This window comes from Danio rerio, chromosome 18, assembly GCF_049306965.1.
Source record: "Danio rerio strain Tuebingen ecotype United States chromosome 18, GRCz12tu, whole genome shotgun sequence".
Taxonomy (NCBI): Eukaryota; Metazoa; Chordata; class Actinopteri; order Cypriniformes; family Danionidae; genus Danio; species Danio rerio.
Window position 1 is genome coordinate 23,073,038 of NC_133193.1, and position 15,303 is coordinate 23,088,340.

The window sequence follows — 15,303 nt, forward strand, 5'->3', positions numbered from 1 at the left end:
CTTTGTGCTTGAGACCCCAGAAATGTAAAATGGGAAGAAAAGATCTGTAACTGCTTTAATTTCATCACAAAAGTTGCGAGGATGTGAATGTTATCATCAAAGAATCAACATTTACTTTAATGTTATTTGTAGACAAACACAATCTAGGATGTTAGTGCAACACACTAAAGCAATACTTCACTCTTGTACGAAATTTGTACTTATTTACTCAACCTGTTTAATTGCTTAACTTTACTTCTGTGGACCTCAAAAGATGATTTTAGGTAGAATAATGTATTTTTACGCTGTGTTAAACATATGCTGGATAAGTTGGTTGTTCATTCTGCTTTGATGACGGCTGATGAATAAAGGGACTAAGCCAAAGGAAAATGAATGAATGAACGAACGAACAAATAATGTCCTTTTAGTAAAAATGCTATTAAGAATAACTTAATGTAAATGTAAATCTAAATGTATGCATTTTTTAGTAAGAAGGTAACTTAAACGTCACATTTCAGTCTAAAGGCAGCTATCAACAAAAACAGAAGCTAAGACACTGACCAACAGTGCTCAGCATAATTAATTAAAGACCATTTTGAAAATGATTATTTTTATTCATTTCTCAGTGAATATAGGCAATGTATTTTGGTGCATTTGAACAAAACAGATTTATTAAACAGATATTATTCAAAAATAATATTTTAGTCACCGAACATATTGAGAAATTAAAAGATAATACAATTAAATCCAAGCAAAATATAGCAAAAATAAATACATTTCAACTACATTTTTCAATTAATTATTTACTTATTTTTGCTTCTCTTGATTTTTCCTTTTTTATTTTTATTTAATACTTTTCTATAACATATAAATTTGGGTGTACAAGTTTTTGGACTGTTATCAAAAGTTATTTTGTTAGATAAACTCCAGATTTGGCTTCAGTGCCAATCTAATCTAATCTAATGTATATTCACAAATATAATATTATATAGCTTCCTATTAAAAATATGAATTCAAAAGAGATTTGTAAGGGGTGTACATATATATTTGCTGAGTACTGTATAACTAAAAACTATCCAAAGTAATAACCTATTGTTCTTTTCTCCATTTTTGTTGTTACTAGGGTTTATACTTGTTGTATACATTTGTACCATTCTATTCTTATTTATATATTCTTGTTGACGTCTCCCAGCACTGAACAAAGCCTTTGTATTGACACGGACAGCATTTCTATGTTAGATGCAAATTTGGAAGAACTTATTCTATTTGAACGAATCTATTTGAATGGACTGTTTTGTTTCTGCAGTCATCAGTACATGAAACAGTTTGTTGTTTTATTTTAGAGAATACACCACATACAAACTAATGACAATAACAGTAGCAGTCTAGCTAACATGACAGCACAAAACAAACGTTTACGCTGCGTTTGCAACAAAGCTAATTATTAACGACCTTCTCGTATACAGAAAAGCTTTAAATATGTATATTTTTATCGCCAAATAAGGCAAACATGTGGCCTCGTCAACATCCTGCTACAAGCTAACGTTAGCTTAGCAAAGCATGAGTATATCCCAACATCATCCCAATCCCATATTCTACTTACTATCTGCGGAATGTACAACGACGGTGCAGGAAATGATTATTCCAGTAATAAGTCGTCTGAGATCTGTTTGTATCTTTGTCTTAATACATATTACAACTATTCACAAGCTAATGGCGTAAGCTGTAAGACTGTAATGTGAGAAACTGGTATTAAACACAACAAGCAGAAGCCAATTATCGATCGTTACGTCATGTCTCGACTAGGGAGGGATAGACGTACAGCCAATAGAAAGCGTTTTTACTTTTATGCCTCCACGTGATTGGTTAGAACAATTCCTATGGTACAAGGCTTCATGTCAAGACTCAGAAGCACGGTTAAAGGTGCACTGGTTCGGCTTGATTTGTTTTATGTTGTCAATTTATGTAAACATTGTTTTTGCAATGCAATTATGTAATAATTGTTTTGCATTAAAAACGTTCTATATGTATGGTACTTAAAATATCACTGAAAGCACATACATATGAGCTGAAGAATAGAGTCATTAAGCAGATATAGCTACTGTAATTTTAATTACACATATAAATTGCAACATATTCTTTATTATAAAGATACTACTAGTTTTTATCGCATAGTACTTATTAATTTCCAATAGATTATACTAGTACTAACATACACTAGCTGACACTAACATACATTTAATAGAATACATTATTTCTATTTTATTAGATACTAGTGCTATTCAAAATACATGTTTTAAAGGTACAGCAAATGATTTCTTTCATTAAAATATACAAAAACTACAACAGTTTATATATATGATGTTAAGTTAATTTTTTTTTCTATATACCGCCAGATCATTTTCTTTTAATGTGTAAACACATTGTTATTATATAGTAATAATATTGTAATAACACTGCCATTACATGTTATAACATTGTAATTCTTATGTCATTACAGTATAATTACTATGTAATAACATCGTAGTAACATTTTATAACATAGTAATTATATTGTAATGACAGAAATGTTATAACAATGTAACTACAATGTTATTACATGGTAATTATAGATGCATAAATAGCAATTACATTGTTATAACATTGTAATTACATTGATATAACATTTATTACATTGTTATAAAAATATTTTTTAACAGCAATTACAATGTAATAACAGTAGTTATAACAATATTATTACATAGTAATAAGGATGTAATGACAACGTAATTCCACCAATTTTTTAAATTAATTACATAAGTATTGCCTATGTTTATGTCTAAACAAATGCTGTACATGAAATATACAAAGAAACATTTAAGTTTATAAATATTATCATGCATGTGTAATTACAATGCAATACATTGCATAATATATAAGATAATATAATAAATATAATAGCAATGTAATGACTAATTCATTTTGTAATTACACATGTATGATGTATATTTACGTATACAACTATAAAAACACTGTAAGAAAGAAACATTTACATTTACAAATATTATCTTGGATGTAACTATTCATGCTTTCATGTTGTTGATAACAAATTCTGACCCAACCATCTGAATGTCGCAGCAGAAATCGAGACTCATCAGACCAGGCAACGTTCTTCCAATGTTCCGTTGTCCAATTTTGGAGAGCCTGTGCAAATTGTAGCCTCAGTTTCCTGTTCTTAGCCGACAGGAGTAGCACCCATTGTGGTCTTCTGCTGTTGTAGCCCACCCGCCTGAAAGTTAGACATGTTGTGCTCTTCTGCATAACTCAGTTGTAACGAGTGGTTATTTCAGTTACTGTTGCCTTTCTATCAGCTCAAACCAGTCTGGCCATTCTCCTCTGACCTCTGGCATCAACAAGGCATTTGTGCCCACAAATTTTTTGCACCATTCTCTGTAAACCCAACAGAATGGTTGTGCCTGAAAATCCCAGTAGATCAGCAGTTTCCAAAATATTCAGACCAGCCCATCTAGCACCAACAACCAAGCCACGTTCAAAGTCACTTAAATCACCTTTCTTCCTCATTCTGATGCTCGCTTTGAACTGCAGCAGATCGTCTTGACCATGTCTACATGCCTAAATGCACTGAGTTGCTGCCATGTGATTGGGTGATTAAAAAATTTGCATTAACGAGCAGTTGGACAGGTGTACCTAATAAAGTGGCCAGTGAGTTTAAGTAATAAAAATAAACAATATTAACAAGAGACATTGGCAGAGTCGTGTCGCCATGCTAATGACTTCTTACATCCTCGATTTCTGGTTTGGTGTTATAAAAAAAAAAAAGAAAACAAAACGCTTTGTGCATTTTATTATATTGCACAGAGAAGCATTATTACAGTAAACTGTACTAAACTGTATTTAGTATAATAAAACAGTGCTGCTTCTTTCCCAAAATCAGAAGACCGGCCAAATAAAAACGTATTATTCTAATCGACTGTGGCATAATAAATCCATCGTGCTAGTCTCTCATTAGCAATTGCTTCAGGGATCTTGCTTTACTTCAACAGCATTACTTGTCCTTAAACTACCATTATAATGTCTTGAATACTTTAGCTTATTTATAAACCTGATTTCTGCAAGAAAGCCTGTACGATGTAATGAAGACTGCAACTCTTAGTCTCATTAAACTACTTTGTTTGTTGGGAATACAGGCCCTCTAGTGGCAAAAATTACACACTGTGCTTTTGAGGATAAATGTCAAAACAGCTTGCCATGCAGATATCTTAATAAATGCTTGTTAATTTTACATTAAGGTAGACTGAATGATAGCAGACATGTTGAGTCAGGCATTCACAGTTGCTGGCAGGGCAACAACAGACTACAGCATGCAGTAGTATGTTTGCTGTCAATACCCTCACGTACAATCATATTTTTGGGAATAAACATCCAATATTTATACTCATGTCATCTTTTCACAAACTCCTCAAATAAAGCAGCTAAAGTATTGCATTGTGCAGCCAGTCAGAGAACAATTTACACAATTTAAAAAATATATATTTATGAGCATTGATTTTGAAGACTAGCAGTGGAAATTATAAATGATTTAGAAAGCTTCTAGATTAAACTGCATTTCATTCAACATTTTGGAATACAAAAAAACATTAAATTTACGTTAAGGTTTTGTAGGTTTTTTTGTAACTTATTTCATAAGTGCAAGCAGGATATTACTAATATAAACTATTTATTTTGTGTTTTTTATAATTATTGAATGACTAAAGTAGTGGGTTTTAATGCTACCTTGTTCACCTCTGTTGTTCAGTGTTACATTGAAATTTACTAACTAAACATTAAGAAAATTCAAGTGCCCTTTTACAAGCATTTACCTAATGAATGTGCTTTACAGAGACATGCAAACTTCATAACGAAAGGCATGCTTTACTAAAACAACAGTGTATGGCATTGTTTTGAATAGATCTTAAAAAAGAGCTAAGTTTGACTTCTGCAACAAAAGAGTATGTTTAATTCTGGCTGTCAGACGTGAAGGATATGCTTGAATGAATATGCAGTGAAAAGGAATGTGGTCATGCATAGTTCTTTGACCACAATAATAGACATAACAAAACATAATGGAATCCTATTTTACGAGCTGCAACATTATGTGCTTATGTCTTGCATCACTATTTAAGCATTATTAACATTTCAAAAACCTTTTAAAATGCTTTTATTTAATTTCTTTAAAATGATTTATTCTATAAATGTCACATTAAAAAAGTCATTCAAATATATTCTCACTTTACAATGAGCACAATAATAAAAGTCAGTCAATCAGCGCCATGAGGTAATTTAACAGTCTTCAGATGGGGAATAAATCCCCTTAGAGTGCCTATTAATATTCTTTTCTTACATCAGATCAGTGGCAAATTGAGGTCAAACTTTAATGCATCATTAAATCCATCCAGTGTTGCTTCAAGCATTTCTAACTTTCCTTCTGAGAGTGACAGCAGCTTCACTCCCGTCGAGCTCCTCGTGCTCCAGTAGCCGTGACGTGACACACTTCTACATCTGCCCCGAGTTTACGCAGCTCATCCAGCCATATCTGTTGCTTCTGGGACAGACGGTCATTAGGGCCCTTCACTTCCACCAGCTAGAAGGCAAATGTATCTCAAATGAGCAACATTTAAGGTCCCTACACCACCTTAGTAAAGCATTTAAAAAAAGTTACTTTTTGGAGTGTTTAAAAGCCTCACCTTATACTTGTTGCTGGAAGTACTCCAGACCACCAGATCTGGAAGTCCTCCTCTGCAGTGCCTGTAGTCTTTGGCCATTCTGAGGAACACACCACTCAAGAAGTGGCCACCAAGGCATGCCACTAGACTCTAAAATATAGAGAAAATAAAGCTTTAACATTGTGCTTGCATCTAGGAACATGAAAGGCCCTATCAGACACGGCGCAATAAGGCACAAGACGGGTTTAGCATGATTTTTTTGCTACTTTCAGGTCAGTGCAAGCCTAATTTTCACATTTTGCGTCATGTTGTTTAAATAGCAAATACATTTGCACAACTTTATGGACTCAGTTTTACCATTCAGTTTTTCCACTTACAAAGTCTGCCATGTAAGTAGCAAATGTGTCATGGCGTGACGCAACTGACTGTTAAAAGGAATGGGTGATGAGACTCTGGTTGGTTTAATGCACATTATGTTCAAACGCAAACACCCATAACTCATTAAGAGAATAAGCCCAACCCTATTAGACCATGCAGCGCAGCGCAAACCATATTTTTCCATCCTTTAAATAGCAAAAGCAAATTCGGAAACGTCCTAACCCTAACTTTTGCGGCATGCAACTTTGTGCCTAGATTGTCAAAATAGAGCCTAAAGTGTCTCAAATTGGTCTACCACTTACAGCACAATGCAGAAACAAAACATCTGATTGAAATAATATGCACAGCTAGCGTTTTCCAGCCAATGATGAACTTCCAGTGAAAGGTTTAGGTGACTATTTTCAATTTCATAAGGTTGCTTTCACAGCATCGATGTTGTAATGTAATTAAAATATAATCAGTTAAATAGACTTAAGCATCCAATTAGTTGTTAAAGCCTACAAAGAGATGAAAGACCGTTTAAATGCAGGCACCGTCATTAGCAGCAAGCTAGTGCAGAAACTCAAATGAAAATACTGAACAGAAATGAAAATACTGGGTTAAAATTCATTTTTATATTTTGAAGACATGGCGCAGAAAAATAGAAATTAATGCAGTGCTCCTTGTTTGGTCTGATACCCACTTTATATTGTATCTCAGCCAAGCAGTGAAGATCGCTGGCGATTTTGTATTGGATGACAATTCACAGGAAACCCTGGGGACTGGCTGACTGAAATTAAAAGTCTGTGTGCATGTACTCCATTTCATTTCCAGATGCTTCCTTAGTCCTTGTTGAGTATCATTGACTACCTTTACAAGGACATCAAAATTGAATTATTTGCCTTAATCTGAATAAGAAAATAATATGATTAAGGTGTTTACATGAGTTGCTTTTTAAAAGTTTATTTCATGATCTCGTTTTACATGTCATAGCACATAATTCGATTAACATCATTACGTCACCACGCTATCCACAAGACATGCAATTGATGTGTAGTTCCTTTACATCAGTTATAACAAGTGTGTTACATTAAAAATTGTGCAATTCTGAGTGTACTTAATGCAGGTGAGTAGGCTTGACAAACCACCTGCAGGAAACACTGTTTTCATTACCATATGAAACAGATACTTTATTAGAAACACTCCACTTTCCAGGGCAAACTTCAAGCAAATCTAAATAGGTTTTAAACATGTGAGTGGGCCTGAAAATAAGTCTGCAGAACAAACTGGCCAATCTATGATAACAGTGTATGGAGTATGCACAGGTGTGTATACACTGAGAATCAAGAAGATGTGAATTACCTTAACACATTCCGGTACGGGTGTGCTCACACTTGGCAGCTTTGGTTTGATCAAAACAACTTGATTGCCCTGTCAGTGCAGTCTTTTGAGTGAGTGTCAATGCCACCAACTGAACTTAGGTGTGAAACAAACAAGCAGATCGAGACTGCTAAAAAGACAAATCCCATGCAGTTCAACTATCATAGTCACAAATGTTCCCAGTACAATTCAATACAGGTGTCAGGATCCTTGCATCTTTATTTATGTGTGACAGATGAATCCCTGATGATGCTTTGACTGCTTTAGTTCTCAGGTTTTAAAAATTCCAATTATGCACACATAAAGCATGTTTGGTTCAACACATAACACAGTTCTGGATGTCCAGTAAGTTCTGTCACAAGGTCTTTTTTCTCTGCATGTTTAAGTTTTGAATTAAACATGACAATGTCAAGGCTAATGCCTCATTTCCAGTGAGCAACACGGTATAATTCAGTACAGTATAATCTTGTATGGGTCACCCTGAAGTTGACCAGGCATGTGTTTCCACTGCCAGGAGTGTTGTATGCTGATAAGTTGAGATCAACATTATTCTCACTTAAAAAAAAGAAAACTGTACTATCCATTTACATATCGAATCCTTTCTGAACTCCTTTATTATTTCAAATGTAGACATGCAGCAAGTGTGAGCAAATAAAAACAAAAATGCCCCATGTGTTTTTCACATGTTTAAATGCAAGACGTGAATGGCCCTGTAAACAAAAATAGAGGACATACAGCAGATCCTGTTCTTGCTTCCTGTCATGGCTGTTTGCCTCAAGAAGAAACAGGCTTTGTTTGAGCATAGTTCATTGCTGCACGCTGTCACAGTAGTTTTGACTGTATTTTTCAAAATGCTCCTTTGTTGTCTTGTTACACGCACAAATTACGTTTCTCTGTAAAAGTGAGTCTATCACACCCTTTTGGTACTGTTGTGCTAGATACTTTTACAAAATGCTCACAAAAAAGTGGTATGGTTTAGATTTTAGTATTTCTGACAGTGGAAATGGAAATAAATGTGTACTGTACTGAACTGAACCCCACCGATCAGTAGAACGAGCCGTAAGTTAATAAGGACTTTTGATCTGTGGTCAGGACAGAATGATACAGTGGCTGAGAGAGTTTAACACGCTGCAATTTAAGAAAACAAGTGCAGTTACAAAAAAACAGTTACAACCAGCAAATTGAGAAAATATCTTTATCAGTTTGACAGCACACTTGCTGCAAATCCTCACAAAGCAAACACATTATTAAAATATGCGCTGCATTTTCTTACAGCGCAAACAATTAATAAAATGTGCTGCATTTTCTCACAACGCAAACACTTTTACAAAAATGCGCTGAATTTTCTCACAACACAATGTAAATGTTTCAAGGAGACCCTAAAACGTGACAGACCCAACTATTTAGGTTATGGTTATTTAGGCTAATAAATACTAAAGACATAGGAATCAGAGTATCAGGCATCATAACGACCTGGTTGACCATAGGTTATCAATTTTTTTGAAATTTCTTATTACTATTTATCAGAATTTTGCGAGCATATTATTCAATATACGATGTGGGTCAAAAAATATTTTCAAGGAGTGCACCTTAAAGGGTTAAAATAAACAAAGAAAAAAAAACTCACCTTTTAAAGATCACAATAGTCATGGCACAGCAGCGTCCCTCAAACATGGGCCCCCTTGAAACATTTGTTGTGTTCCATTCTTTTTGTGTTGTGGGAAAACGTAGCGCGTGTTCGTAAATTGTTTGCTTTGTAAGAAAATGCAGCGCATTTTATCAATTTGTTTGCGTTGTGAGAAAATGCAGCACGTGTTCGTAAATTGTTTGCGTTGTGAGAAAATGAAGTGCGTTTTTTTAATTTGTTTACGTTGTAGGAAAATGCAGCATATTTTTTTTTATATGTTTGCGTTGTGAGGATTTGCAGCAAGTCAGCTGTCAAACTGGTGAATATCTTAGTTTTTTGTAATTGCATGTGTTTTCTTAAATTGCAGCATGTTAAGCTCTCTCAGCCACCATAGAATGAACCAAGAAAAACAAAGTACAATTGTGAACACAACCTAAATACAAAAATAAAAACAAACCAACAAAGAAATTCAAAACATATTTTTTTTCAGAGCAGAACAAACAATCTACAGTTCAAGAGAATGGCCTATTTCTTGCCTCAGTTGAGATTCAGAAATTACATTTGCAATACCATTATTGGCAGACTTCATTGCCAATTTGAATTATACTTTTGAAAAGTAATCAATTTGTAAACAGGCTTCCTCATTCAAGCTGGCGAAGGCTATTACTAAGATAGTTGTTGTGTAAACAGACTAGCAGTATAGAGTGTGTGATTACCTGTGCCTGCTGAGGCGTGGAGAATCGCTCCCAGTTTATCAGCGCACACACTCTTCCCTCCTGCGTGCTCCACACATCAGCGATCAGATCCTGCAGTGTCTCTACAGATGCCTCACGCAACATCTCTGCACGAGCCTCGATGGCCTCCCGCCGACTGCCATAGAAACAATCCGTGTGCAAATCCAGAGGACACGTCTGGGAAAGGGCAGGGAGTTATGAAATTATTGACCTGTGTGTGTGTGTGTGTGCATGTCCTGACCCTTAATGTGAGAATCAAACAGCATTCTTTCCTTAATTATTCTGTACCTGGTAGGGGTTTAGGAAGACATCAGGAACCCCGTCCATGAAAATGATGTCCCACATGAGGAGTCCAAACAGGGTGGAAAATGTAGATCCTTCTCCATGAATACCTTAAAACAGCAATCCGATCTTTGAAATACATGTACAAATCCATGCACTAGTGCAGAATTTTCAACAACAACAACAAATAAATTAATAAAACACTCAATATTAAATAAAAAAAACTAATGTTGTAGAATAAAAAGCATGCAAATGTGTTGTTATATAGTAATAAAAGAGAAAAATATCAGGTGGTATTATTAATTAACATTTAAGTCAAAAGAATTCAAGTAATTATTCAGCTTTTTTACAAATTTTAAGATGCTACATTAAATATATGTGATCACACTTCAGCAATATTAAAGGGCACCTATTATACTCCTTTTTCAAGATTTAAGAGAAGTCTTTTGTGTCTCCAGAATGTGTCTGTAAAGTTTCAGCTTAAAACACCCATCCGATTATTTGTTATACCTTTTAGAATATTGGAATTTCTGCTCTGAACAATGTAGCTGTATTTGTTGCCAGTGCTTTTAATGCTACTTCTCCTCGCCCACCATGTCAGAGTGGGCCTCAATCTCTGGCTGCGTGAGATAAACAGCACAGTGACAGACATGAAGAAAGCTGATCTCATGTAACCATTGTGAAAAATACTACAGTAAGAACTTTACCTTTGATTATTTGATGTATTTGTTCAATATTGTTACAAAGTTCACGCAAACACACAGAAACAGTGTGCATGTTTAACTTTGCACTGTTTTTGCAAGGCAATTGTGACAGAATACACGTAATACCCACTGCTGTATGGATATCCAATTTAAATAAATAAACCTGATTTAGCATTAAAAACCAGGATTGAAGCATCTTCTTTTATAATTTATAGTGACGTGGCTGTAGTGATGAAGTACAGATGGTAAAATCACTGTAAATCATTACAAACATGCACCGTTTTAAAAAGTTTTAAACGTGTAAAACTCACTCTTGATCACATTTGATGATGATTGATGATAACAGAAAGCTGAACAGATCTTTTAATCCCAGTTGCTTTGCTCACGTCCTGTCTTGTTGATATGATTATACGCATTACTACAGAAACATGTTAATACGCGGCTGTCAATCCTTTCGGTGGGCGGGGAAAACACACTCCTATGTAACGTTGTGGTTGGCTTCAATATAGGAGGGATTTGGATCTTATTTTAGAAAACAAAAAAAAGACTTATTGTCTTTATATCACCCTGATATGACAGTGGACACACTATACCGACACACAGTTCTGTGCAAACAGCTTACAAAAGATGGTTTTCATCATAGGTGCCCTTTAAATTCAGATTTTAAAACAATAAATTCATGGAATACACTGTGCTCCTCTTCTCAGTTGCACTGAAAGAAGCTTTCAAGCTTTAGGAATTCTAAAAGCACCATAAAACTATATAAAAAAAAATGGGCCTAAATGATTACTTGAAGTCTTCTGAAGTCAAATATCTTTAAGAAAAATGAAAAGTGAAATGTGAAAGTTTTCATAAAACGTCGGTACATGACTGAAGTAGCAATAGTCTAATCTTTTCAATGATCAATAATGTTCAATGTTCAATAATGTTCAATGAAATAAAGCTAGGCTATTAGCGCAGATGACAAGATGTTCATCTTCAGCCCCTTTCATCTCTGCATAGTAACAAAGTAAGCTCTTCAAAAATTCTCCTTTTTCAGAAGTTTTGAAATGACACGAGGCTGAGTTAATGATCCATCTTTGAGTGAACTGTCCCTTTAATTTGCTTTACTATGAGTGCTCAAACAATGTGATGGCAGACCTTGATCAAATCCAAGTGTTCTGTAGTGCTCCAGAGCCAGATCCTCAACTGAACACATCAACACAGTCCCTTGTCCTCCTCCAGAGCCTTCATCCTCACTGGCTGCTCGGAGGAACACTGATTTACCCATACCACCCTCATGAGGAAAGAGCTGGCCTCGAATCGTCACCTGTTAAAACACTCTCTTAAAATGTTGCCAGTTGAACATCAAGATTGGTAACTACAGCTACTAAAAAAGTAAAAAAGTTATATTGTACATATGTTAATATTATTAATAGATATAATAATGATCTAAATTGATATTTAAAATTTTATTTAAAAATGTCTAAAAAAAAAAATTACATTTACATTTAGTTACTTAGCATATGCCTTTATTCAAAGCAACTTACATATGAGGATAATAGAAGCATTTTCTATCCCTAGAGATTAAAGAGCCCATATTATACATGAAATAGGGTCATATCTTGGTTGTAAGGGTCTCCAACAACAGTTTAATATGCATGCAAGGTCAAAAAACACTTTCATGGTCTTATAATCTGCATTTATTTTTACCTAATTATCCCAGCGACTCCTGTATGAATCGTCCAGTGATTCATTTGTTCCCAAACCCCTCCTTAGCGCGAAGCTAATCTGCGCTGATTGGACCAATGACAGTCTGTTGCAATTGGTCGACTGCCTTCAGTCAGAGAGTGAAATGCCAAACAGCTAATCAGCAATATAAAAGTAATCGCAGTTCATACACGCTCGATAGTGTAGGCGTGGATTTTAGCTGCCTGTGGGTCAATGTAAATACAGACTATGGACTTGAAATTTCAGACGACTAACTATTTTATTGAGCAAAAACTCCAAAAACAGTTGAGGAGATCTCCTAGCTTCTCACTCTGCTCTTTTCACAGACACACACACACATATTGTGCACACACACACACACACACGCGCACTTAACCCTGCTCCGGACGACAACGCGCGCACGCACACACACACACACACACACACACACGTTGTGTTGGCAAAACAAGCGTGAAGTGTTGCTTTTATAGTTTGCTGCAATTAAGTTTCGTTTTCATTTTCTCTCTGTGAGAGCTCAGACTCACGCGTGGATTAACAGTGTACGCAACGCTCGACAACAATAACTTACGTGTCTGAGGAGGATTATTGTTTACCTGAGAGCTGTTCTTATCTGCAAACGCTGAGATCCAGATTGTAGTCTCCTCTAAATAAAGACGCGGCTCTAGTTGCTGTTGATTGTCCTGTCTCTACAGATTTGGTAAGTGAGCGACCAGTGCTCTTTGTTTATTCAGTTCATATTTTATTCGTATCAAACAAACTATTGCAACAAGTGTAAACAAGTTAGCACTAACAGTTACAGCCAAACTATAACCTCGTGTTGGATTTTGTGACCGGAATAACACACGCGGCTTTCTGACGCTAACGTGACTTTGCACGCGATAAGAGAATATAGCCAGTTAACCTGATACAGTACACGCGGTTACAAGTAACAAAACACAACTAAATACATTTGCAAGCTAGAGTAAACGAGGTAACTTTAATCGCACGTACTTACACTTGAGAAATGGAGGAAGAAAAATCCATCCTGACATCCATCAGTAAGTTACACTTTACTGATCCTTCCTTAAACAAACGCAGATGAAGTATTCTTTGTAGCATGTAGTTTGCAGAAGTTTCCAGTAGTTTCCAACTGCTTGGCTATAATGCTGAGGTTTCATCTTTGGGTAGAGACTCAATATATCCATCTGCAGTGTGACTTCAATCGACCGGCATGTTTGTGTGCGTGTGTTTGTGGGTGTGTGTGGGTGTGTGTGTGTGTGTCTGGGTTTCTGCATCAGAGGGCGGGGCCTCAGGTTTGAAATCTCCCGGGTTTGCGCGTGCACGTGAATAACTTGGTTTCGTTCGTACGTCATGGCGAAACGCCTAATGAATCAATATCAAGGCGACTCGTTTGAAGCACTATGAGTCGACTCTTTTATAGATGAATCAACAGTTTTAAACACTGTACACTTACAGATTTAAGCCTTAGCTGGATACTTCACTTCACTTAGAGGTGTGTTACACACTACATGGAAGGGAATTTTCAAAAACCCATAATATGGGCTCTTTAAATCCATTCATTCATTCATTTTCTTGTCGGCATAGTCCCTTTATTAGAGATTAAATTAAATATTAATAATATTTTAAAATTATAAATTTTTAAACAAACAAACAAATAATGATAATGATAAAATTTATGATTCTTAATTAATTATACATTTTTATAATTATTAAAAGCCTAAAAAAATCTTAAAATGTTATCCTTTTTAGCTAATTAGTTACCATTATAAAATAATTATTACAACAAATGTCAATAAAATTATTAAAAACAACTAATAATAAAAAAATAATAATTCAAAATACTTAATATACTTAAATAGCACATAAAATAAAATAAAACTAATATTCTACTCACATGAGTGACATCCTGTACGTGGACAGTAGGCAGATCCCGGAGCAACAGACGATACTTCTTCAAGCTAGCAGACTCCTTCATTCGTGAAGCTCGCTGGTAAAGTGACAACTTATGTCCTGTTCGGGCCAGAGGGTCATTCAGTCCATCCCGGATAGCACCGATGGCCTTGATACAAATATGTCAAAATGAATCAGTGAACTAAAGAAATATTTGTGTATAGTATTCAAAAGTAACATTCGTCTGTTTACATTCATCTACAATGAGTGGAGGTACCTGCTCATGCTGTTTCAGGTGTTGCTGGAGATTGAGAGCAAGCCTGTCCCACCAGCGCCCCCTACTGTCTACACAATACACCGACTGAGACAGGAGATTTCTCAGCTGCTCTACTGCATCCTGTAAAGTGTGTAAAGATAATGAACAAAAATCAATATACACGACCCTTCTGGTGTTTGGATCATTGTATTTAAAAAAAAAAAGCCTATTCTGCTCGGCAAGGATGTATTTATTTGGTCAATAACACAGTAAAAAGACTACAACTGTGAAATATTATTACAATTTATTATTTTTCTTTTTCCTGTTTATTGTTATTGATTTATTTCATTTAAAAAAAGCATTTTCATTTAATGCAAACCCTGGCTTGTATATAGTTGTTGCAAGCTATGTATGCTGGCTTTGTTCTGCAATAAATAAATAATCATAAAACAAAAAATAAATGTTTCTTTTTTGTGATTGTTTACTTATTACAGAACAAAGCCAACACATAAGAATTTAATTAAATGAATAAAAACAAACAGGTAAAGAAAACCCCCTGGGCTGAGAAATAACCTTTATACACCTCTATATCTTTCAGTACACTTAAGTTTATCATAATAAATGTTTCCCAAGCAGCAGATCATAATATTAATTTCTGAAGTATTTGAAAATTCAGTTTCGA

At 35.1% G+C, this 15,303-nt stretch overlaps 2 protein-coding genes across 17 annotated transcripts in view; both read right to left on the reverse strand.

The window, feature by feature from the left end:
• Positions 1–1,742, reverse strand: part of mbtps1 (membrane-bound transcription factor peptidase, site 1) — a 39,863-nt gene extending 38,121 nt beyond the window's left edge. For both annotated transcript variants that reach the window (NM_199213.2, XM_021467593.2), the window contains exon 1: positions 1,583–1,742. The gene's annotated coding sequence lies outside the window, so the exon portion shown is untranslated. The remainder of the gene's footprint in view (positions 1–1,582) is intronic.
• Positions 1,743–5,159: 3,417 nt separating this feature from the next.
• The window catches only part of fan1 (FANCD2 and FANCI associated nuclease 1), a 37,163-nt gene continuing 27,019 nt past the window's right edge, over positions 5,160–15,303 (reverse strand). For all 15 annotated transcript variants that reach the window (XM_073929311.1, NM_001045081.2, XM_073929310.1 and 12 more), the window contains 7 exon segments: positions 14,643–14,762; positions 14,370–14,534; positions 11,906–12,074; positions 10,068–10,171; positions 9,762–9,956; positions 5,703–5,831; positions 5,160–5,599 (listed from right to left, as the gene is read on the reverse strand). In XM_073929311.1, coding sequence (XP_073785412.1) covers positions 5,462–5,599; positions 5,703–5,831; positions 9,762–9,956; positions 10,068–10,171; positions 11,906–12,074; positions 14,370–14,534; positions 14,643–14,762 — 1,020 coding nt within the window. In that variant the 3' untranslated portion in view covers positions 5,160–5,461.